Source organism: Dermacentor silvarum, chromosome 1 (assembly GCF_013339745.2).
Source record: "Dermacentor silvarum isolate Dsil-2018 chromosome 1, BIME_Dsil_1.4, whole genome shotgun sequence".
Taxonomy (NCBI): domain Eukaryota; kingdom Metazoa; phylum Arthropoda; class Arachnida; order Ixodida; family Ixodidae; genus Dermacentor; species Dermacentor silvarum.
In genome coordinates this window covers 188,114,019-188,140,403 of record NC_051154.1, presented here as the reverse complement: position 1 = coordinate 188,140,403, position 26,385 = coordinate 188,114,019, and the positions used below count along the sequence as shown (strand labels likewise).

General features: G+C 46.3%; 1 protein-coding gene across 1 annotated transcript in view; it reads left to right on the top strand.

The window, feature by feature from the left end:
• Window positions 1-26,385, top strand: part of LOC119436107 (nose resistant to fluoxetine protein 6-like) — a 124,859-nt gene that overhangs the window by 42,167 nt on the left and 56,307 nt on the right. The window contains exon 2 of the mRNA XM_037702859.2: window positions 17,348-17,580. Coding sequence (XP_037558787.2) covers window positions 17,348-17,580 — 233 coding nt within the window. The remainder of the gene's footprint in view (window positions 1-17,347; window positions 17,581-26,385) is intronic.

Sequence of the window (26,385 nt, the reverse complement as noted above, 5' to 3'; positions counted from 1 at the left end):
CCGTGAATGGAATTGTTTACCAGATGATGTTGTAGGATGTGAAACAGTTGATTTATTTATAAATGCACTGAGGAACCGATCCTGATTTTTTCCTGTAGTAAAATTGTATAATGATGCATTTCATTGTAGAAAATGCAGTGTTTTTCTCTGTGTGCAGTTACTTTTAAATTTTTTTCGCTATGTCTTTGTGATGTTATATGTTGCGACTTTTTGTCATCGAAAATTATGTATGCCCACTCCTGCTTAAGGCCTGGTACCCAGGCTAGCAGTATGGAATACATAAATAAAAATAACCTTATTGAACGCGTTCAGAATAGATTTATATATGTTTTGAAGCATCGCTTTAGCCGTTCTGGTCATTTCAAAGAACCCACCTATATATCTGGAGGTTGACTGGTCCCGCTAAGCCTTGTCATTTCCAAAATCACGTAGGTTTCTGCTGTCGTTGATGTAGTAACACGACAGGACTTAAACGTGTGTTGTACTCGTAATGTCGGTATAACAAAACATACGCTGAATTGCCTTTGGTATATAAGCCATATGTGTACGCTTGTTTTGTGCCAGCATGCTGGTTGTACATTGAGTACATTACTAATTGTACCGTAACGATTGATGAAACTTCACACTTTTTCTTCATTCTCTTGATGTTTAGTTCTGAATATATTCATGACGGCAGTGGGTCATCACTGCGTTGAAAAACGGGAACGATTGATTCGTACCTGACCAGTTGTGAATGCAAATTGCATCCATGACTGAATAGGGCAGCACTTCCGAAAGCTTGTGGCTCTGATGCTGAGTAAGTGTTCAAAAAAAAAATGCCGTAATGTACCCCTGTCCTTCAGCACTGTCACTGGAGGCTCTCGCGCTTCTGCGATGATTAGTGTGCTTGACGTCACCTTCGGAACTCGAAGACAAACTCTAAGGCTTCTTGCAATCAAAAAGTGCAGCTTGACACCTGAGCGTGGCACGCCATGGTCTGATGATTGACTATCCTAAAACTGTTCTTACTAAAGGGACACAAAACTTCAACTAATTATCCGTGGAGCTTCCCCATCGCACCAGGCAGATCTCTCGGAATTTTTACAGCACGGTTCCAATTTTTCTGTTCTTGGCTTTTCAAGCCTAGACACTTTGGTTGTGTCCAGAATGGCATACACATAATCGGACTTATCTAATGGTGAATTCGCATGCTATTAGCACCTATGCATACTTGTCCCGAGTGCTAATTCGGGCGTATTATTTGGTTTTGTTATGAGGACGTGAAAGTTTGCCAACGAAGTGTAGTATATGTCGCACCTATAACGAACTTGTAAGCGCGCTGACTCACGTGTAATATACGTCGCTGAACCGAGCGCAAATACTAATGACTGCATGACATAGCACGTGCGATACTTTTATTGCTAGGGGAGATGCACTTACTGGAACGTATAGGTACTGCCTTGAAAGCACGCACGGGCCCTCGGTCGGCCTTGCTTCTGACGCAACACTTTGTGGATCGCGTTATCGAGACGGAAGTGACTGCGAGAAGGGAGCACCGGACACTCTGGGCATTCGTACTTTCACTCCGTGTTAAGCGTCAAGACTCATAACTCGCTTGTTACGTCATGCATGTCACGAATAAGCCGTATAGCCGGGATTAAGAACCAGCAGGCATTCTCAGAGGTAAAAGCGACACGTAATTAGCTATTGAATCTCGTTAACAGGCACACTGACGCCTGCACAAGCGAACCAGGAAGCATGAATCGGCGTTTGGACCAAGCGTGAGTGCGCGATTTTTATAGCAACAGCAAACTACTAGCGTATACATTTGCGTAGTAGCCCTTTTTGATCACGGAAAGTAAGAGATGCTGTATCGCTAGACTATAGCCGAGGAAAAGAAATACGAGACGAGAGCCGGAGGGAGATAGGGCGCAGGCGTTACGTATGGTGAAGCCTTCGCGTCTTTAAATAAAGATTACGTGCCGTTCCGGTGGCCTACAAGTTATCTCTGGCGTCGTGCGACCCAAGGGCAGATCCGGCGGCGAGATGGAAGCGCGCGGCCTGCTTCTAGTGATTCGCCTCTCAGATTAGGATCCAATGCTTTCGCGCGCACCTTCCAGTGTCTCCGCTTGCGCGAAGTTATAGTCAGGAAAAAGGGGCGGCACAGCCCCCAGACAAGTATGGAGTCAACCGGTCTTAGATCAAGATCAACAAAAACAGACCAGATCAGATAACGGCAACCTTGAAAGCAAAAGGAAGCCATCACCTTGAGCCGTGTTTCTGCAATATAGGGGCAATCTGCACGTGCAGTAACAACGCTGCTTTGCCACGCAACCGCCGTCATCTTTTGATTTTCCTCTTTTGTCAACGTTGGCATTTTTCTTTTTCCCGTCGCGAATGTAGTACGTTGTCTGTCTCCTTCTTTGGAGACTTGAGCAAGGTATGTTATTTCGTCCATATTTTTTTTTTGTGTGGACGAGGGTATTGGCAATGTCTAAATCTTTTGAGCTACCTTAATAAGCCCAATTATCAAACAGCACCGCCTCAATTTTGCGATATACTCAAATGTTTTCCGTAGTGGTTGGAAACTGCAGTACGTGACCATGTATTTTCTTTTTTTTTTTTTCGTTTGATGTTTCCTTTTTTGTCTGTGTGCTATAAGTGGCGGAGAAGAGGCAGTTGCCTACTTGTGGTTTTCAGAAGCTTCTTGTGAACCTCCAACTTATTTCATGACTTGTACCGGCGAACACGTGCCGATCGGCTGCAAGGCAGGACATCTGGACAGCCAAGGCGTCGTCTTCGCGTATTTGGACACATGCTGGTATACGATAGAACTAGTGAAGAGTGCCAACTCAAACATCGGTAGTCCCAGAAAAAACTGTAGCTGTTAATCTCTTATAATGAACCTATGGGGTCTCCCATATGTTGCTTATGCAACTTTCTTGCGCACGAAAAGGAAGAAAATTGTCATCCATCCGAAAGTTTCATGAAGCTACGAAAGAAACTCATAGGCTTTCTCACAAAGGAAGAAAAATTCGTCCCTTACCGGGAGTCGAAACCGGGACCAACGCTTCTCCAAGGCGGACACTGTGCCACCTGAGTTAACCAAGAGGCTAGAAGATGGCAGCGCTAGGTCCAATTAATTGGCAACTCGAAGAGCAGGAACAACGGATAAACAAACGGTTTGAGTGGCGCGCTGCAATTATAATACATATGCACTCATATTAATTTTTTTACTATCTGCCTTTCCTGTAAATAAAATATACAGCGACATAAAACGATTGAAAACGATTTTTGCGAAAGACTAAACACCGGCGAATTAGAAAGCGATCATGCGCAAATAAAATGTTTGTGAATAAGGATCCTTGTCTTTACCCGCTCACTAGTGAAGAAAATTTATAGCGCATGCCAAGCCCTGCGACGTCGAAGTAAATTCTTAATATCTAGAAAGCATCCACTCCATCTACGTTTCAGCTATGTTATGTAGAGAGCCTCCGCCGCCTGTCCGCTTCCCTCCCTCCGCCCCCTCCCCTATCCCCTTTCCGCTTTTTTTTTTTTTTTTCGTTGGTTTGTGGGCGTTTGGTCGATATTTTACTGTGTCTAATAATAAGGAACGGCTGCGAACGGAAACAGAGGACGTAACTTCCCCATCTTTTTTACTGCAATAATAAAATTGGCAGCAGTTACGACCTAAGAAATGGGCTGAAAGTGTCCGTTTGTTCGTTCGTCCGTCAATTCGGAACGAGCCGCTGTGGAGCATAACCCCCGCATTGGACGCAGATCATCTGCGGTGGTTAGGCCCACAGTTGCCGCCGCGCCGCCGCTCGTAACGTCCGGGTCCGTCGCCCCAGCATTGCTCTGTACGGCGCCTTCGCTGCAATCTCGTCATGATGTGCAGTGAACACGCAAAGTGAAGCAAGGTGGCAGAGTGAAATTTAGTTTTACTGCGAACGGCAGTTATGAGCTTGAAAATGTGTTGAGTGTGGGCTTTCGTTGGGTTCGTTGACGACACCCGACACCACCTATGCTGCCACGCCGAGGCTCGCGATATCAAAGGCGCGCCTCTTGTATAGCCGTCGGAACTCGGGCGCGGTGGCTGTGAGGTGCACACCACCGGGAGCACTTGCGTGCTCTCCGAAAATACCAGGCAGAAGATGGATCATTTGAGGAAGCTGAAAAATAAGCGGCTATTATGAGCTAGGAAATGCGCTGAAGGCGTTCGCCCGGAGGGCTTCCTTCCTTAAAGATTGTGGTATTTCTTGCAGCTTGGGGGAGCCGAGGGTTCCTTATCCCCTTATGCATACATTTGTATTTGCTTGTAAAAAAACTGGCAAGCCTTCGTTTAGGCCAGATATGCCCAAACCAAACTTATTTTTTCTAAACAAACGCATGGTTACGATTTTATGAGCTAAAATTGTCGTATATGATATATGGTAATGCACCATGCAGTTACGGGTATAATTTGTGATCATGCAAAAATAAATTTTTATTCAAACAACCACTGAAAAAATTTGTCACAGTGCTTTAAAAATGAAATGTATGTCTCACAGATGAAGCTAGTACAAGTTTTTTTGATGATGTCGTCTTTTAATGACTAATTGGCAGCTTCAGTATCTAGGCCGGATCTTCTTTTTTTATCTAGTATACATTACGTAGGGTGTGTTGATGCCTTTAAATGTGCGCCGGCTACTCCTTTTCACATATAAATGAAAATAATGAAGGCCACAGACATAAAAAAAATAAAATCACACTCAAACCTAAAGTCATTCACAGACCTTGCTTTTATGTAAAGTGTTGCTTTGCATAGTCTTTAGCTGTTTGACACAAGCTGAAAGAAAGCCTTTTTTAACTGCATGCTGTATCATATGTGATGCAGCAATTAATGCTTGCCTCACAGACCAACCCGATGTAGTTCTAGATCAGTACATCACAGTAGGCTAATAAACAGTAAATAAGCACCCTGATATTTGTTGTGCGCTGATTTTAAGTGTATAATTGAGAAATTAACCTGTTTATTTATGAACCTCTTGCACGCTGTGTGATGAGCTGCCATCATAATTAGAGAAAAATAACTCAGAAAATATTTACTGTGCTAAAGTCGCAATGTATTTCATTGCTATAGATAGCAGATATCTCGTAAATGATGGCATACACACAATTCTTTTCGAGTGGATATGCCTTGCAGTCACCCCCGCTAGAATTTGTAAATTCCAATATATTCCATAAGGTATAATTACTTAAAAACTCAATTAGTGACTTTTTGTTAATTCGCCGATTATGCATGTCATTTTTGTGTGTGCAAGTAATGTCCGCCCCTTCGAGTAGACCAATTCATGGACTAGAAATGTGCTATCTGCCACAGGCTATTTTTTTTTTAATTCTTGAAAGTGTTCATTGAGACACCCTGTAGTTTCCGGATTATATGTAGGGTTTTCTTTTATTTCTATTCTGTTACAGTAGAAGTAGTGGTTCTATGTGCATTATACATGATAGACCACGCGGTAAGGGGCTCACTACAGGCGGGTGGTATTGCTCGTATTGTCTGCAGACGTATGGCGAGTTTCAGGCTCCTGTTCGCGGTAATTGAATTAAGTATCACAAAGAGTCATTATAGTCTTTTTTTAACACAGTACGATGTCGCCATAAACCACAGTGAGAAATGCATTGATGGCACGAGAGCCTACGTAAGTTCACGACGCTAATGTATTGGGTCGCTGAGACGTTCTCGCTGTTCACGAATGTCGTTTACGCTAGAATTTTGTGCGAGCAGTTAAACGTATACGAGTGCTATAGCACTCCTACGTTCCTATATATAGGACAGCGCCGGCGTGGTCGTGCAACTTTTCAGTCGTGAGACCCAAGCCAGATGGCGCGCAGACTTTGCATCAAGGCTTACGGCTGTGTTTCTCCGGCCTTCAGTCGCCACAACAGTTGTTGGAACGCAGCAAAGTTGACACTTACTGCTTGAATATGAAATAGAGGAAGAAGCAGTGCATTTTCAATGAATATTCGTCAATGTATAAAGGTGCCTTTGGCGTTGGTGCTTTTTGCCTAGCTGACTGAATCCCTTGATGTTTTCCACCAGCAATGACCGCAGTGAGAAGCGTAGCTCTTGCGGTGGAGCTATCCAGCTCATCCATGGATGAGCTGCATCGCTGCAGGTGTAGGGGAAGGAGGGTAGGATGCTGGAATGATTATAAATGCAAGAAAATAGTGTCCGTCGCATTCCCAGTAATTGCGTATAATTTACACATACCTCGCACGCCCGTCTGTCCTCAGTGGTATTGTGTGGTGTCATTCGGTAGTGCATGTGTCTGTCCCTGACCGATTAGTGCTACATCCCCGCTTGTACGTGTCTGCGTGTAGGATGGGTATGGTAGGAGAAACCTATCGGTTATTTGTTCTCTCAAATGATTGTGATGTTCCTGATGTTGGGCTCTGACATCTCTGGTGTTGGGTAGACTGCATTATTTAAAAAGAAGGATTTGCTTTCTCATTGAAAGGTCTCCGCATTAAGGTTACCATATTTATGAAATTCAGAGGGCGCTGCGTAACACATAACATATGCCCCCTAAAAGAATATCAAGCAATGTGAAGTCGTCATATCAAAACGAGAATGCACACTCCCTTACGGTTTACTGAGAAGAACTAGGCTCATTAATGGATCGAGAGGGAGTAAGGTTGCAGTCAACTGCGCCTTGTTGGGTAGACTGCGTTTTTTTTTTCAAAAGCTTTTATTTTTATGGAGTGGGTGCTACGTTAGATTTAACACTAGGGAGCATGTGCATATGCACGCCTACGCCTTGTTTTATGGTGGTATCAGCCTTTGAAGGGGCACACATGTCGCCACCAGCTAAATGCTGGGCGAAAATTTCCGCTAAGTTTGGCAGTTTTTGAGACTCGAAATCGTGGTCCACCAAGAGGCCACCCAGACCATGATACAGATAAGCCACTGTGCCTGCGATCGTTAGTCCCGTGATAGTAATCACATTTCTTGAATAAGCTTTGCACCCAGCCATAAAAAAATATAGCGCGTGTAAGCTTTACACACGACACGTTTACCGTATAGTTAAATAGACTAATAGGACATTCCTAATTATCGAACACTATGAAAAATACATTTATCTCCCGTGCAAGTGCGACAGCAAAAGCAGAACTTGATATATTTCATGTTCTTAATGTGGGGCGATGTTATACAAAGCGCGTGCCACCATGCTGTAGAGCTTGTTGCATTCAGTGTTTCGTGCGACATGCAATTGTAAAGCAATAAATGTATAGGTTCAAAGAAAAAAAAGTAACATATATATTGAAGGCGTGTGCAGGTTACCTGGGCACATTGCAATATAACTAAACTAAAGAAATTTGATTAATCGCATGCATTATCTGCGTTTGTCAGTGTCTAACAAAACAGGTAGCTATACAATGCACCTTCTAGCCGAATAGATAATCAAAATAGCAGTCTGCCAAATTTGGCGGCAAATTGCAACAAATGTTTTGGATATGACATCACATGAGGTGTTGTTAAAAACGTATATTAAAATAACCATAAAAAGTTTCCGCACACAGGAAGTGAATCCATCATGGCGGGGAGAGAGATTTGCCGATTTGTTGTGCGTGCCTTTCTCTTTTCTGTTGTATGTGATGCAAATTTGGATTGTGTAAATTCCCCCCCCCCCTATGTAATGCCCCTAGGGGCCCTTAGGGTATGTAAATAAATAAAAAAAATAAAGAGTAGGTCAGTTCAGATATTATCGACCATTATTGAGTCTTATATAAATTGAAGTAATCACTGGAATATGAGGCGCCAGCCGTCCAAATCCTGAGGCCTCAGAATAGTGGGAGGGTCGTTATCGCTCTTCTTCAGTGCTCAGCGAGAGCCGAGCTGCACCAGAGTATATGTTGCTGATCCAGGAGCTGGTTCCCTGGACCGGAGCGGCAAGTGGCTGATTGCTGCAGGTCTGGAGGCCCATTCTGGCGCGGCAGGCTGGTGTTACGTACTGCAGTTTCAGTGACGATGCGTCGCAGACGTGTGGCTTCAGCAGGTGTAAAGCTGGTGGTGGTGGTGGTGGTGGTGAATTGTAACAGGCGGGTTTAGCCTGGCGATCAAGGCCGGCAATCGCTCCTCCTGAGCGTCTCTTACAATATCGCTGCAGGGTTTCACCATATGTCCATCAAACCAGTCTCTCTTAAGAATTCGATTAGGAGACGTGAAGTTTCTTTGCGGGCTATAACTGATCCCGCGGGAAATACAAGGTGTTGCAGGCACGCATGCGGAAGGTCCTTTTTTGCAGATTCTCCAGGAGAGCGTCCGTTTCATCATTTCATCAATTTCGGGCACGACCACAGAAAGTGTTCAAGGTCTCCTGTCTAGTCGCATGCCGTACAGTTCGGAGAATTGATTCGCCCCGTCTTAAATAACCAGGCCGGTGTACTAGCAGGTCCTGTCCTCGTTCGATATAGAAGTGAGGCTTCCTCTCGGTGAAATCTCTTGGTTACGCAGGGCATATGTGGTGGAACCCAAAGCGACCCAAAGTGATTTCGAATGTCAGATTTTTTTTCACTTGATTACTCTTTGGAGCCTTGACTTTGGGAGGATGATAGAGCGCTGCGTATGCAAGCGCATCAGCGTTTTCGTTGCCAGAAATACCAATGTGGGCAGTGGCGTACCAACTATTTCACGAATGGGGGGGGGGGGGGGGGGGGCACCCCCGCAAAGCATCTGACCTCTCTCTGTCTGTCTGTCTCTCTCTCGCTCTCTCTCTCTCTCTCTCTCTCTCTCTCTCTATATATATATATATATATATATATATATATATTGCGAATTACTATTACAATAGGTGAAACAGCCCGGAAATACGTCTGTCAGTTATTTTTTTATTTAACAGACAGACCTATTTAGCAATCACACATGGTGAACCATGGCGGCCCGAAAAATTATTTGAATTGCATTTATTTTTTGCAACTACATAAAATTTCAAGATGATGCAGGAACAAAAGGCAATGAGTGTCTCACAGAGGTCTCGAATCCCGCCCAGTAACAGCAGTAAAGCGCACATAAAAATGTAGATTTGCTACAAACAATATTAATAATTAAACAAAGAATTGTACTTGGCATTTAAGTCTACAACCTAAATGTATCGCTAGTTTAGGTAATAGTATTGTCAAGGTTCTACGCAACGAATTACAATCAACATAAGTTATTTCCAATATTCACTAGAAAAATGACAGCAGATGTGTGCAACAACCTGATTTCCAGCGAAGCTGTGTCTTTCGAACAGTAGCAATAAAATTTTCAATTTATTGTAATTATATCGCATACATTAAAAAGTTGCCCGTATATGACTGTACCATTTGAAACTTTGCCCGCATGTAATCCTTTGGAGCACTTTTTGTTTGGAATGTTTAAAAGGACAGAAATTCGTGCACACATGTTACTTCGCAATAACATTTACCATGGTGTCCTCCCTCCCACCTCTTCGCCCTCCTCACTCAATTTCCGCTAGATTTGATATCGGTTGAGTTCGCAGTTCTGTCAGAGCAACGGGATACATTCATTGTTCGCAAAACACATTCATAAAGTTCCGGATCACTTGCATGCGTAATTTACTGCAAATGTCATAATTAGTCCCCTGTCTTTAAAGCTCACCTACATATTGTCCATAACGCGCCCTTTATTTTCGCCTGATATAAACAAGATATATTGCTTAGTTCACCGAGGACATCGCTGAAACGAGGTGTGAACGTGTTATGACACCTGAAAATAGGGACAGAAAAACGACGGCTCAATAGTTATTTGCAACGCTTCTAGCTGGATCAGGAACGTAAAACTTTTGTCGCACATTGAAGTAACCATGTCCCCCCTCCACTTTCCACAAAATATAAACCTGCTGTAACCTACAGCTATGTTGGGACACTGGGAAGCATAGCTGATAGCTGCCATATCACACGCTTTAACATTTGAATAAGAATATTTTTTTACAAAGGCTGTGTATGATCCAGCCACATTTAACTTCGCACAGAGAGTTTCCATAAAATAACACCAATTTTCGCTAAATTTGGTCTTGGTGGTTTTTATAGTTTTGCCACGGCAGCGGGCTCAATTCTTCCCGCTCGTTAGACACGCTCATAACATTCTAGAGTGCTTGCATACTTAATTTATTGCGAAAGCCCAATTACCCATCTACTCTGAACTTCACCTACACATCACCTATTAACTTGTCCTTACTGTCACCAAACAAAACGGAGCTGCCTTCTTTAGTTCAGTGAGGACGCCAGGCGAACCTAGTATATCATGCATAAAAAAGTAAAAATAAATTAAATATGAGGGTTCAATAATTATTGGTAACGCTTCTAAATAAGCCAGAAACGTTAAATCTACGCGACACATTGTAACTTAAAATCTGCCTATTCCTTCAAAGTGTAGAATATCTGAAACGCAGAGTTCTCTTGGGACATTGGGAAACTTAGCAGCAGCGTGGTACTTTCGAACAATTGGTTACATTTTTAAAACCTGTAGTTGATCAACACGCATTTACCATCGCACATAAACTTGGCGTATTGTTCCCCTTATATTCGCAAAATTTGACCTCATTTGTAGTTGTAATTATGCCAGCCCAGCCGTCTAAGTTTTACACTGCTCGTAAAACAGACTATTAACGCAATGGACCACTTGCATACATATTCTACTGGAAAAGGCGCATTTAAGCCACCCATTTGGAACATTGCGTACAAATTACCCATACCATTCCCCTAATTATCCCCAGATATAAACAAAATGCCTTGTTTAGCTCGGAGAGAACACCGGAGAAACAAACTACGAATCTCGAATGATGCACGAAAACACATGGAAAAATGAGGGTTTCGTAATTGTCTGCAACACTTGCGTTAAAAGCAGGAGAGTGAATGTTTCGCAACGCATTGCGCTTAAAATTATCTATATTTTCACGAACTTTCAACCGTATCTCGTGCTGTTGCTTTAGGAGTCAGGGAAACATGTCGATTAGCGGCAGTACGACTCCCTGGAACGCTCCAATGAATAACTTTCTACAAAGACTGTAATGAACCTACACAGGATAAACATTTATCGCTCGTCACTCAGAACATTTATTCGTACTTCAAATAAATAAAAACACCATGCTCCGCATAGTTCACCGAGGATACCGGGGGAAAACTACTAAATGCCGTGTATAACGCATAAAAATTGGGAGAAGGAGACCATTCAGTAGCTGTTTTCGGAGCACATAAGCAACCTACACAGTGCAAATTTTCGATACACGCCACCAAAAAGTCGCCCTCATTTTTTTTTTCAAAATATAAAACATCTGCTGTTCTTGCTCCTGCGGGGATACAAATAATAGTGTAGCTCTTATTTAGAAACAGCCTGAAAATGGAATCGACAAGGTCAGAAGTGACACAAGCCTTTAGAAAAAAATTCAAGTCAATGTTCTATTGGTATTGAAATGACTTTGCGCGTTCGACCAAGGTCACTTTCACAAACATATCTACAATAAGTCGTGATTGGACAGTCAAACTCAACAGTTATACCTGTAAGAGGTTTGATTAGACTTCTTGATAGTGATAAGATACTGAGACTGCAACGCTACGTAGGCAGTCTCCGGACAGAGATTAAATAGTTCCAGCATTAGAAAATCCAACGATTTCATGCCGTAAACCACACCAGTCGTTGGGCGCGGCTGATTCTAATACGCCATCCTGACCCCCCCCCCCTCATCCACAGGTTAAACAAGGAGATTGTGTTGTCAAATACGGATATAGTGGTCCAAAAAAACTCGGCATGATGCAAGTAGCGCAAGCTGACATTTGTTAGGGCGGGAACTGCCCAGCGCCAGGTATTCTCCGCAACGCGAGCGTGTATGGAGAATCCCGCGTGTCGTCCGCTACAGCGCGACCCGAGGAGCCACAAAACACAATCCTCTCTGCCCAAGCAGGGGATACGTAGTAAAGACAAGCATTACTGACATGCCCCCCCCCCCCCCCCCCCCCCCCCCCCGGTAGATACGCCCATGAATGTGGGAGGGAATCAATTGAAACTTTTTCCGTGAAGCCTTTGTTGTTGAGTTATTTCACGAGGGCTAATGATTTGCGTGGGAACTGGATGGATGGCAGGCCACGGTATAGGTGTTGTAACGCGGCCTTTGAGTCCGTAAGGACAACCACATTCTGCGAAGGCAAATTCTTTAGTTTGCGCAGAGCAGCAGCTATTGCTACGCCTTCCACAACTGTCGACGAGGCTATACAGTCCAGACGGCCAGACCACGTATATCTCAGAGAGGGAATATAGAATGCAGCTGCGCAGCGATCTTCGTGTGCTTTGACAGAGACATCTGTGTGAACTTGTAGGTTATTCGGGTAAGTCGTGTTCAAATGTTCCACGACTAGTGACTTGGCTTCTGCAGATGGAATGCAGCTCTTTGACTGGAATCGTGGTACACTTAGGTTGCATGTGATGTCTTCGAATGTCCGGGGCGGCTCTATCTTTTCCCTTTGTTTCGAGCAGTGCAATCCTAAGACGCGAAGCGTGTTCAGTGCTTCATAAAAATATGAGCACGGCCTGTTACCTATACGTCTTAACAGGGCTTTGCCGGGCGTAGACCTACTCAATCGTAGTAGCTGGGTCATGAGAGTCTGGGAAGCCTGAAGTTGCAGAGGGAGTGACTCAGCTTCGTAGAGCACTTTCTTGGTCGATGCCGGCTGAGGAACTCCAAGGCACAGTCTCGAATACCTTTTCTTTGGATGGCTTCTAAGCGCTCGTATTGGCTATCTGAGGGTGACATCAGAGGTAGCTGGTATATGATCCTACTGGTAACCAACGCTGTATGTAGCCGTAGCATCGACGTCGGGTGGTTGCCCCAGTGTATGCCAGCGACTCGCTTGAGCACATGTAGCCTCTGTGACGATGACGCCACAACGTGGTCAACAGCGTGGCGCCAGAGTAGCCTGTGGTCCAAGGTAACACCAAGAAATCGTACGTTGGTGACTTGTCGAATTTGGTATCCATCCATATCCAGGTTCAAGCGTATAGATTTTCTTTTCCCTCCAGGAAATAGTACGACTGAAGATTGCTCTGCTGATAGTGATAATCCAAGCGTTGCCAAGTGGCCCTGAATGAACCTGGGCTATTCGTGCGAGGCGGCGATGCTGGTAGCCGGAGACCCACATGCAGATATCATCGCTATATATAGATATCTTCACTGGTGTTCGATGGTTTAGTATTCTTGGGAGGCTAGACATGGCGATGGTAAATAATAAGGGAAATAAAACACACCCCTGTAGCACGCCGCGAAATATACCTACTTCATCGCTCAAAGTGTCGCCAAGACGAACTCTGATGCGACGATCATTGAGAAACGTATGTATGAAGTGCAAGAGATGACCCGTGACGCCTATAACTTGTAACTGGTTGATGGTGGCTGTTTGAGACACGTAGTCGTAAGCGTTGGAAACATCCATAAAAACAGCAAGTGTCGACAGGCCATCTGCACTGTAATGTTCTATGTGGCTTAGCAGGTCCAGCACATTGTCTTGAGCACTTAGACGCTGCCGAAACCCAGTCATGCAAGACGGTTGTTTTCGACCTTGCTCGACATACCAAGTGAGTCTTGTGCACGCCATCTTCTCCATCAGCTTCGCTGCAGCGATACCGGCCTGTATGAGCCCAGAACTGCAGGATTCTTTCCAGGCTTCAGAACCGGTACCACCCATGCTACCTTCCATAAATGTGGGATATCCCCTCTGGCCCACACTTGGTTAAAAAACGCCAGCAAATCACGTCGTATTTCAACGGGTAGGTTAGTCAGCATCTGATACTGATAAGGTCAGGTTCCAGCGCACAGCGACGTCGGAGACTGCTCATAGCTAGTTCCAATTCTCTCAGTGTGAAAGAAGCATCCATCAGAGACGACGATTGCGGCGGAGGCGGGTTGGTTGTGCCGGCTGACCTGCCGGGAGAGTATACTTGAGCAAAGGCATTCGCAAGACAAACGAGCGTCTTGCCTAACTTCAGTGCTCGGGCTTCAAATGGCTTGTTTGGTCTAAAGTTTCCAGCAAGGTTATTAATGACCCACCATATCCTTGGAACTGCCGTGAAGACCGATAGGCTTGCACAAAATGCTGCCCATTGATCTCTTCTTAGTTTCCTTGTGTAACGTCGAATCACTGCGTTAATTCTGTTATATATAGTCTTCATTGGTGGGTCGCCCTTCGTCCTCATCAGCCTCCGTTCCACTCTTCTACGGGCAGCGCATAGATTGTTTGAGCTTTAGATCTGGAACGGGAAAGTGGTCGGGTAGCTTCAGCTCAGCGGTAGCTAATCTCTTGCTACGTAGCATGTCCGCAAACAGGTCTCCAGATGATTCACCCAGGCCGTCCCTGTACGTATCCCAATGCGTCACAGGACAGGGTCTTCGGCCGTTGGTTCTATATCCAGCAATGTTGACCAAGACAGGAAAATTGTCGCTGCCCATTCTATCTTTACTCGTCGTTGACAATGCGAGGATGTCCGCTGAGTGTAATGTCAAGTCAATGACAATGTAAGAGTCCGGTGGTCGAAAAACTTTGGCTGTTTGCCATTCGCCTCGCAGAGTCCCTCAGTGTCTAAAGCACTTACAATATGCTTCCCACGTGCATCAATCACCTTGTCACCCCAGAGAGTACGGTACGCGTTAAAGTCCCCACATATAATTCTCGGAGCCGGGCAGCGGCTGCAGTAGTCTCTTATGATTTATCCTGTTGAGACCTTCTGGCGAGAGCTCACATATACGAACGCCACGCTGAGGCTTCGGTTTCCCAGCCGCACTTGTACAGCACTGACCTATAAAGCACAAGTATGGCTTCTTGGGCTAGTTGGTTTGATACATCAGAGGTGGTCATAGCGCTAGAAGACACGGACAAGAACGAGAGAACAGGACGAGCGCTAACTTTCAACTGAGTGTTTATTTCGAGAAACAACCGTATTGCACTGCTGCAAAGGTCTTGAACTGGTAGACCGTAATGTGGTATTTCATATCTGACGTATAGCATGGCGATTCCGTTCAGAAATGTCGGAATACTTTCGTATCCATGTGCCACATAACCAGAAATTTATCTGGAACTTGGAAGACCAGCCTCGGACAGGGGCCAATATTGGCACATGCATGTTGCGTAAGAAAAGCAACAGTTCAGGTAAATGGCACGCAAGACCCGCACTGTTCCTTTGCGTAATAAGTGGCACCTTTGGGCGAGATGGTGAACATTGTGTCCTGACCGCATCAATTTTGCTAGGTGCTTTAAGAGGTGTAAAGCTCTCTGGCAGAGGCGTAGGATTTTCCGGGAGGAGGTTCCGGAGCACGGCGCTTCGAGCCGCCTTCGCCTCCACCAGGACTGTGTCCGGGTCGATGGGGTATGGGTCATCAGGCATTTGTGGTCGAGTCTATGAGGGGCAGGAAAGAAGCTCCCTTGCCAGAGAGTCTCGATTGCCACCGACCCCAGCGTGACCTGGTGTCAATGCGAGGCGGACAGTGCGGCCAGCCTCGTCGGCGATTCGCATCGCCCTGTGTATCGAGTGAACAGCACCATTGCGCGCGAGTCCAGCCGGGCGCAGGCCTTTATGGAGGCATGTGACTCGTGAGTCTGTGTAAACAGTGTGATAAGGCTACAAGAGAAGGCTTGAGGACGGCGTCGAATGCAGTGGATATCGCAGCTAGTTCCGCCGTTAATGGGGCGTTGCAGGCAGGGGGGCAGGTGGAGTAGGCCGCGGCGGTGCGTGGACAATAGTACGCTACGGCTGAAGTTTCGTCAGTGGTGTCGGTGTAGACAGCGTGGTGATGAGGAGGAGTGTTGCGAACTTCTGCTTCATGCCACCTTGCGCAAGACAACTGCCTCTCTGCGTGATCGGCATTCACGTTTTGGGGAATTGGCGCAAAGTCACCAGTCAGGGGACAATCTCACGGAGCAGGGAAATAGGGCAGAGGCGTTGAGGGGGCTGACAGATGAAGAAGCAAGATGATACTGTGACCACATATCGTGGCTCTTCATCGGATTTGATGTGAATGCTTGGCAGCCTCGGCTATTGCCTCGATCGGATTCATCTGGGCCATTTGGGCAAGGTGGTGCAAGGATGTGAAACGTGGCAGGCTGGTTACAACCCTCGTGGCTTCGTTGTTGAGGGATTATAGTTTTAGGGGCGAAGCTCCTTAGGGTGTGGGTCTGTCCCTCCTCTGTAGTATGTAGTAGTAGTAGTCGTCGTCGTAGTAGGTAGCCACGTCTACTTTTATGAAAAAAAATATTCCGAAAGTTGCGTCCGTAGCGCGGAATCGAACCAGGGACCCCTCGCTTCCGAACGCGCGGCGCTAACCACTACGCCACGAAGCGCACATGGACACACGCACCACGATGACAATAAATACCCAACATTAACGAAAGACTGCGCGTTTCTAACGCGTTTGTGCTAGCGCGTTACGGCGCGTGTAAGAAGCTGGTGTAAGACGCTGTGGCCTCTCCGCCTTACCCCCGTATTCATAAACGCTGATGGCGTCGGCAAACGCGGTGCACGTTCCGGCATGTGTAAATGGCTGCGTAAGACGCTGTGGCCTCTCCCCCTTACTAGAGAGTACTGCACGTTTCTAACGCGTTTGTGCTAGCGTCCCCTTAAGCGGGAGATGGTGCAATTATAATGAAGGGCGCTGTTATAAAATAGGAATGACGTCACATATGGCGCGTGTCATTGGTGGAAGTCAATCGCTCGATTTAGTGCGGCGAGACTGGGCGAATTACACGGAAGATTCACGGTTTACCGATGATTCCCTCCGGAGCTTCGCCCACTCATCATCATTCACCCCGTGGATATGCGGTGTTTTTTTTTTTCGTTGCTTTTGGGTCAGACTATATAGAAGTCATAGCAGTATACAGCACGTGACATTGGAAGAAGAGCAGTCACGAGATGATGGAGAGTTCGCTCCTCATTGCTCCAGTTTTTGGACGCGTTAGAACAGCGGTTTGAGCGTGTGTGTATATGGAGACTCCCTGACTAACACTGACACAGTAGTACTTTGGCCACTTGACGGGGCTGCCCGGTGTTACGAAACGGCGAGCTACGATGTCAAGTCCTTCGTTGCTCCTATCCATGGTGACCCTGATGAACGTGAACCTACACAAGTATATTTCGTGAATGTTGTGCGAAGGTGTTACCTGCAACTGCAAGTGTATTTTGTGCAAAAGTGCATAACGCTTTGAATCCAGCAGTATTATGAGAACAGTCACGTTTAAACCGGACAATTAAAAAGTGGCAGGGCGTGCGTGCGTACGCTTTGTTAGATCTTTAGTCTGTGTTCTACCGCGCGCGTGATGAAATATAATGCAACTGTTTTCGCAGTGTTGGACTCGTCCGGCAAGATCCCGGATGGGGTGCTTGAAGGGACGCTGGTGGCCATGGGATCGTACAACGAGTGCGTCAACATCGTGGCCCGGGACGAGGGCCAGGAACGCGAGTACTTCCGTGGGCAGTACTGCGCCCTGGACGTCAAACCGTTCCTGCCGCCCAAGCCCAAAAAGTACAACCCACAGCACATGTTTAAGAATATATCCGAAGTCCTGCCCATCCTCAAGGTAAGCGCTCTGACTCATCTTTACTCAAGCCTTTTGTTTTTTCTTTTTTTCTCCTTGTTTTTCTTGAGGGGACACTGTGGAAACACGAGCAATGTGAGCAAACTATACTGAGATTAGTATTCACAAAAAAGCTCTTGCGCTAGAATTTGTCTTAAGAGCAAATTTTAGCCAATACTGAAGCTGAACATATCATTAGCGAAAGCGACCGACCAATCGCAAAGAGCGCTTACGACCGAAGAGCTTTGTGGATTCGGCCGCTGGTAACTAAACAAGAGCTTTGCAGTCTCACTTCTAGCTGACCAGATTGTTTTAAAGGTTTCGATGAAGGTTTAGCCATGTGGGATGATTTACACATGTGCTCTATATCGGACCAAGGACTGTTTTGAGGCACCTTTTATTCATAAATAAACAGGGCCCGTAATCACAAAAGAAAGCTCTGACGCTAAAGCTGTTCATAAGAACAGATGCCAGCCAATCGTCATGTCGAATATACTGTGATTAGCGAAAGCTGCCGGCCAATGGCAAACAGCACTTACGAACAAAAAATTGCCCGCCAATCCACCCTGTGAAGGTGGTTGGAAAGCGAAGCTTTTTACGCCACCCTCACGGTGGCTTTCATCGGTTCTAGTCACATAAAAAGCCTGTATAAATGTATGTATGTACGTATATACACGCACGCACGTGCGTGTATACACGCACGCGCGCGCGCACACACACACACACAGGTGGCACTTAGCTTCTTTCCGTGGTCTACCCATGGTGGGGTAGTCTAGAAAATGAACCGAAGCAGTTACTAGGCTGGAAGGGTTTCGAATGACGTCAACCCTCTTTCAAGCAGCTGCATAAGCTTTGCAACACTGCAATCTAATCTTACGGACCGCGCCGAGCCTGTTTCCGTTGTTTGCCCGCAGCCCTTATCATCCATCATGTTGGCTCATCACTTTGAAGCTTGTTTTTGTGGTTTTTCTTGCGAAAACGAGCGCTTAGTTGTACGCTGAATGCCTGAATTCAAGTAAGCTAGACTGCTATACCTGCAATTGTTAGCGGTTCGTCGGGATCGTTTTTTGATTACAACGACGGACACGACAGAACCCTTGGCTGGTAGAGGTACAAAGCTTCGCTTTAAAAACTACTTTATCCATTCAGCCCACAACGATTATCGAAAGGCACAGCTAGCTGGTACCTACTGATCGCTTTATAGGCTGAAAAGGGTCAGTATCCAATAGTCCTGGAAGTTTCGTGCTAATCAGCCACTTTTATACTACCTATCTTTTTTCTAGCTAAAGGTGTGCCCCCTCCCCCTCCCCTCTGCTTTTGAGCAATGACTGCAGCACCGGACTGAACCAACACTTTCTAATTACCCATCTGTGATTAGCACTCAAACAATGAGGTGTGTTGAGCCGAGCTGTCTTTTAGGGTGTTGCAGCACATTATATTTTTGCTAAGCCTAGTCTTGGCGGCGTACTTAAAATTTGGGTATGTATTTTATGCGAACCCATGAACCTTTGCAAGTGACCGCCAGCGTTCGCGATGCATGTGCATGTATTGGGTAAAATTAATTTTGATGACGTAAAAGAATAGCAGAACGCGCCACTCCTGGAATCTAACCATGGCCCTTGGCCTTTGGCAATCGTCATTTTACAGACCACTTCGGGACACGGCGCCAGAATGCCTGCGCGACGCGAGACTCTTGTGTAAAATATACCACAGATTGACGGAACGTTTTATACATCTAACGGATGGGTGCTTGCACAACGCGTATTGCAAGTTCAATTCGGCGATGCGGTGGCAATCTCGGCAGCTGAGCGAAGTTTTGCTTCGTTGGCTGTGTCCCACCTGAACATTCGCCGAATATCTGATACATTTCCAGCGTTTGGGCGTAAAGAGAAACACCTAAGAAGAACACAGAACGGATGATAGGACAGGAAGGTCAGCATCCTGCCTGTCCTGTCGTCTTTTCTGTGTTCTTCTTAGGTGTTCCTTCTTCCGCCCAAGCGTTCGAAATGTCTTATATGTCTAGGTTCCGACTAAACGAGAAGAATGGGAACTATGGGGCCCAATTTTTGTTAGTCGCAACCATTTGAAGCCAACAGATAATGAAGCCAAGGAAAGCAAAGGGGAAATTATGTGTTGCCTTTTTTAACAAATATAGAAATGATAATTAAGGACATTATGTAGAACTGATGTAGAAAACTAGACATGTTAAGTTTATCACCTTATCATTTCTACATATGAATTAAAAAAATTCCCCTATTCTTTCCTTGGCTTCATTATCTGTTGACTTCATATAGTTTTGACTGAGCTCCAACTAGCGTGCACTAAGTACTGTTCACCCAACACTTCCCATATTCACCGTAACTGCAGCTGCAGCTTAACGACTGAGCGAAGCCACACGTAAAAACACTCAGCGAGAATCGGGCACTCGCGATTCCTTGTTCTTCAAAAACGTGCACGTCCAGAAAACCCCTAAACGTTTTCGTGGAGTGTTCGGCAGCCCATAGGCTGCGCCATGACAATATAAAGTGACAATACAGAACGCATGACAATGCATTCTACAATGATCTCAAATTCGTTATGTAGAGAGGTTTTGTTTATTTTAAATTACCGTATTTGTACAAATATAGTACAAGTTCTTTTTTTTCTCGAAATTTATGACCTAAGAACGCGTCTTCATACTCGGTTCATGGCATTACATTTTCTTGACATATTCATGACATATTCATGACATCTTTATGACATATTCATGACATATTCATCAAATGTTCACGACATATTCGGGTTCATGACACCAATATAACGCGTTTTTTTCTTCTTATTTTTTCTGGCGCTTCAAACTGCAGCGAGCTACCGCGATCGCTACCGCGTATGGAGCCGTGTTCAATTGTGCCGTGTGCACTTCTGAAGTGCTGCCTGTCCAATAACATCGGCGGCATGAAGGACAACGCCGTTCTCGCCGACAGTAACAAAAACGTCAGCCGTGACAACGAGAAAATTGTGCATGCACTCGTCCTTTGACTGTATTTTGCGACGACAGTTCGCAGTAACGATGGATAGCGCTCTGCAGACCTTAGTTTTTATGCGTCGTTTCCTATTTATTTGGGGCATCATTTTGCGTTATAATGGCAAAATATTGCTACTAGCATGGGAAAGGTTTATGTATGACTTGAAGTCGGCTACGAACCGCAAAAAATGGCCGCTGCACAGCCGTCGTCTGTCACTTCCCTTTCATATCTGCACGTCTCTTTGTCACACTTCTATGCAACAATATTTTTGTTTTCTTTTTGTCAGACCAAAAGTCACCTTCGCGTTATATTCGGGGTCACATTATTTACGTGCAAACACAGTATATTCGTTTTTTTAATAAGCATTATCCTGCCCCAAAATTCAGCATCAGTCACAAGGCCGGTTCTTGTATTACAGTCACAACAGTTGCCACTCACATGGCTAATGTCTCGTTTTGACTTTCTTAAAGTACATTTCATACATCTGCGTATAAATATAGTTCAAGCTATGCACATCGGCACGTGTATGAGGCGGTATAAGTATGCAGTACAGCAGCACGCTTAGCTCAACAGAATATTATGCTGTTTTCCTGCCAAACAAAGCATGATGAGGACCGTTACACGGATGTGCAGGTGCGCACTTCCAAATCACTTTTGAGTGTATTTCACTCACTGGAGCTTCGTGACGACGATCGTCAGTAATCGCGGTTCATCTTCCTTAAAATGTAAGGTCAATCATTAAACTGCGGACCCAGTTACTGCGATGTTTGCTTCGTATTTTTGCAGCATATGCAAACAGCCACTCGAAACGTATTTACCACTCCGCCATACCTAAGGTAAATAGTGATATCGGCAGGACGCATAACAGGGGCAAGTTTGCCATACGACGCAATATGGTATATGGGTATGTTGGAAAAGTAGTGACGCAAAAGCCTTGTGTCTCGCTATTTTGCACTTTTAAGTAGCTGCCGGCAACACTATCGCAATTCCTCCAGCGCACAAGAAATCATCATTAAAGCGCAGTTCTCTTTGCCACTCTCCCTGCGGTTAGGCGTGGGTCGTCGGTTTCTCGCCGGATATGTTTATGAATATATACACGAAGCTTACGTGTGCTCCAAATGTAAGTCTACCAGCAAACGGGCTTATATATACAGGGTGTCCCAGCTATCACGCAGCACGATTTAAAAAAGAAAGGAACGGCGTTACGCGAAGCAAACCTAGTGCGTATTGTTTCCAGTGCAGTGGAGTAGGCGCCAGTAATTTTTTCGTTGCTGAGATTTAATTAGCTAACTGTAATTAATTATCTAACTCGAGAAGTACTGCTCTAATTATGAAAGTGTCAATGAGAAAATTGTAGAGCAACATGAAAAACTCCCGATACAGCTTTCTGTTGTTCAGTACGTGCAACATAAAAGTGTTTTTCCGAGCGTGAAAGAAGCCCGCGAATACACGCAAAGTGCCTCGAGCGACCAGTCGCGCGGCAATTCTGCATGTATTCGCGGGCTCCTTTCACACTCGGTAAAACACATTTGTTAGTTCTACAGGTATTGGTCAGCACTGCCAAGCTGTACCTCAGATACCCGAAAAACAGCGTCCTGTAGAGTTGCATCATCGCGTGTACTGAAGTGACAGTGACAGTGACGAGAACGTTTATTGGTCCTGAGAAACTGGCCAGGGGGAGCCGAAGGCTCCCTCAGGTCAAGTCGGTGGCTCCGCCCACGATGGCACCGGGAGGCGAAATCCCGTTGCGATGTCGTGGGCCCTCTGGACTGCCTCGAATTGGATGTGGTGGTGGTCGCTTCTTAGGAACTTCTTCCACTGTTCCTTTGTGACAAGTATAGAGTTTTCTATGGCTGGGCACAGCCAGAGCATGTGATCGAAAGAGCATGAGTCGGCTCCGCATTTGGGGCACGACTGCGAGAAGTGCGGGTCTATCCTGCTAAGGGACTGCGGAGTGGGGTACGTGCGAGTTTGTAACATTCTGAGCGTGCTAGCTTGTGGTTTATTTAGTTTTGGGTGAGGAGGAGAGAACCACCTCCTTTCCAAGCGTTAGTGTGAGACGATCTCGTGAAAGGTGCACAATGGGTCTTTCTGGATGCTAGCCTCGTTACGAGGAGGGCCGTTAACGGATGCGCGGGTCGTGAAATCGCGCGCCAGCCGGTGAGCCCGTTCGTTGGGGATGCAGCCGTGCGGTTGGATCGAGTCTCCCAGGTGGGCCGGGAACCATGAAATGTGGAAATATGCTTCCGTGCCAATTTGACCGAAATTAATGAGCTTGTTGATCGCAATTCTATTCGCCCGTTTCGATACGCGCGCCGCCGAAAAGGACCTAACGGCTGTACGAGAATCCGAGAAGACGAAGAGGGGAGAATGTGCGCTGTGTATGGCCAGGGCGATAGCCGCCTCCTCCGCCTCGTGAGCAGAATTGGTGCGCACAGAGGCCGCATTCACCAGATTGCCTTTCGCATCCACTACCGATAGGGCGAACGCGTCTTCACTGTCGTATCTAGCGGCGTCTACGAATAGAGCGTGTAATCCCTGCCGAGTGATCTGTTTGAAGACTGCCTGAGCTCTCGCGCGTCTTCTACCCTCATTGTGTACTGGGTGAATGTTGCGCGGAATCGGGTCTACCTTGATTAGGGAACTAACGTTTTTCGGTAGAGAGACTTTATCCTCCGGGTCGTGCCTGGGCCGAATGCCTACCTCGTTTAGTATTCTAACTCCTGCCTTGCTGGACAATAGTCTATAAACCTGCGCCGCCGAGTGGGCTTCTATAATTTCGTCTATCGTGTTATGGAGCCCTAGCTTCAGTAGTCGTTCCGTGCTCGTGGACTGGGGCAGTCCCAGCACACGTTTGAGGCCCGTTCTTATTAGCGCGTCTAATTTGTCCTTCTCTGCCCTGCTACAATTAAGGTAGGGGGTTATACAGGTAATGTGGCTTAGGAAGAAGGCCTGGAAAGCTTCGATAAGATAGTCCTCCTTTAGCCCGCCTGTTCGGTTGGGGATGCGGGTGATCATTCTGATGACGTTTCCAGCCTGACAAGAGAGCTTATTGAGAGCCGTCGCGTTGCAACCCTTGGCGTCGATGAGCAGACCTGGAATTTTGACCGAGTCTACCCTTGGTATTGGCTGTCCGTTTTTGGCTTTTATAACTATCGGAAGACTTTCCAGAGGCTCAAGGTTTCTGACTCCCTGCCTAGATTGTCTGTACAGCAAGAGTTCCGATTTGGACGGGGAGAGATCTAGCCCCGTGCCAGAGAGGAATCCCTCGATGGTTTCTAGCGCGTTCTGCAATGAGTGTTCAATCGGGGCCATTAATCCTCCCGGCACCCATATCGAAATGTCATCCGCGTAAATGGCGTGTCCCACGTTCTGAATCTCGGCGAGGCGAGCGGAAAGCCTGTGCATGAAGTACTCCAGGATTTTCCTCCAAGAAAATTGAAGAGATGAGAGATGGCTGTCAGGCGATTCTTTAGGTAGGTGACATGGGGACTCCAACAGATGTCACGATCGATGATTACCCCTAAGAACCTGTGCATTCTGACGTAAGTGATATTTTGTCCATCGATGGATATAGTGTATGGTCTCATTCGCTTCCGGCTAAATGCGACCAATGCGCATTTTTCTGGGGAAATCTTGAGGCCTTGTTCACTAAGGTATGTCGTTATCAACGCCGCAGATTTTTGGAGCCTTGAGGACGCGTCACGCCAGATGCCCAGACGCATATGTCATCCGCATATATTGACAACTTCACCGTATTTGGTAGGTATTCTACGAGAGCGATGAGCGCAAGGTTGGAGAGTGTTGGGCTCAACACACCACCCTGTGGTACTCCACGGTGTGTATAGTGTTGAGAAGTTGGGCCGTCTTCAGTATTCACAAATAGAGACCCTATATGTAAATAACTGCGTGTCCAACGATAAAGCCGACCGCCGAGGCCAACCATTTCCAGAGCCTCTAATATAGCCTCATGAAGAACATTGTCATATGCTCGTTTGATGTCGAGGAACATGGCGACAGATAATCGCTTACACGTCTTTTGATGTTGAACGTAAGTAACCAAATCGATGACGTTGTGAATAGACCATTGGTGACGTCGAAAGCCAACCATTGCCTCTGGATAAACTTCATAGCGTTCCAGGTACCATTCAAGTCTGGCGAGGATCATTCGTTCCATCACCTTCCCAATGCAACTAGACAGCGCGATTGGGCGGTAGGAAGTAATCTCTAGAGGAGACTTGCCAGGTTTGAGGAGTGGTACAAGGCGGCTGGTCTTCCATTCTCGAGAAACGTTTCCACTCTCCCAGGACTCATTGAAGATGTTCAGCAGGGCACTTCGCGCTAGTTCACCGAGGTGGCACAAGGTACGGTAAGAAATACCATCTGGTCCAGGTGACGACGACCGATTACATAGGGCAAGTGCCGCGTCGAGCTCTTGGGTGGTGAACGGCAGATCCATGCGTGAGTCCCGTGCGTCCGGGACGTAGCCAAAGGTAAGGGAACTTGATCCCGCTGACTGGCCTGTAATCATGGCACAGAAATCTTCCGCTACGTCGAGGTCTTGCCGGCGTTGGAAAAGTGCTAGTGCCTTGAATGGAAAGCGTTGTTCCGGAACAGAACGTAGGCCTCTCGCAGTTCTCCATATTTGAGACAGCGGCTTGCGGGGGTCAAGGGACTCACAATACTTTGTCCATCACTCGGACACCTAGTTTATCTATGCGGCTTTGTATCTTCTTTTGAGTGCGCCGGGCTGTCCTTAGATCGTGAATGGACTTCGTGAGTCGGTATCTTCGTTCGGCAAGACGACGAATCGCACAAAGTCGCTCCAACTCCAGGTCGAATGGCGAGTACTTCGATGAGCACATGAGCGCGCACATAGCGGTCTGCGCCGCTGCTTTAATAGCTTCCTGCAGTCCAGATAAGAGACCTTTCTGACAAGCGTCCTCCAGGTGGTTTTTAAACACAGTCCAATCAGTTCTTCGTAGTGTGTTAGGCGGGTGAGTGTTAAACATGCCGTCGATCTTGAGGTAAGTGGGATGTGATCGCTGCCATGTGTCTCAATGCCCAAAAACCACTTAACATGCGTGGCAAAGCGGCGTGATACAAAGGTCAAGTCCAGGCAGCTGCTGTGCACTGTGCCCCTTAGAAACGTAGGACTAGTGTCATTCAGCAGCAAGAGGTCATGACTGGAGGAAAATGAAGCGAGTCTTCGTCCGGTCGCATTGACCTTTGAGCTTCCCCAAATGGTGTGATGGGCGTTAAAGTCCCCGGTGATAATCCAAGGACCAGGAGACGCTTTTATTATATCTTCTAGTCTTTTGGTGTCAAACGGGCTTGATGGAGATAGGTACGCGCCTACAAGTGTAAAGGTGAGCTTTCTATCTTTGACGGTTAAGCAGACATACTGATTGTCGTCATGAGGTTGCACAGGCTGGATGACGTAAGTAAGCTCACGGCGAATTAAGACCACTACCTTGCTATTTCCGTTGTTCTTTGAGGACGTAATTGACTCGTAACCGGATAGTCTGATAGGGTGTGTTAAATTTGGTTCGCAGATAACGATGATTGGAAATCGGTTAACATGTACAAACTGGTGAAAATCAGCAATGCGAGATTGTAGACCTCTGGCGTTCCACTGAATAATCAATGCTTCTCTGACCTCCTAACGAAATGACTGGTGGTTGTCAGCCATGGTTAACTCGAGGGTTGCTATAGGACTGGGCTCAGTGAGTCCAGCACTTGTAGTCCCCTTCGAGCGGATGGAGTTTCAATGCTGGTCAGCATTACTCTGATGACATCAATT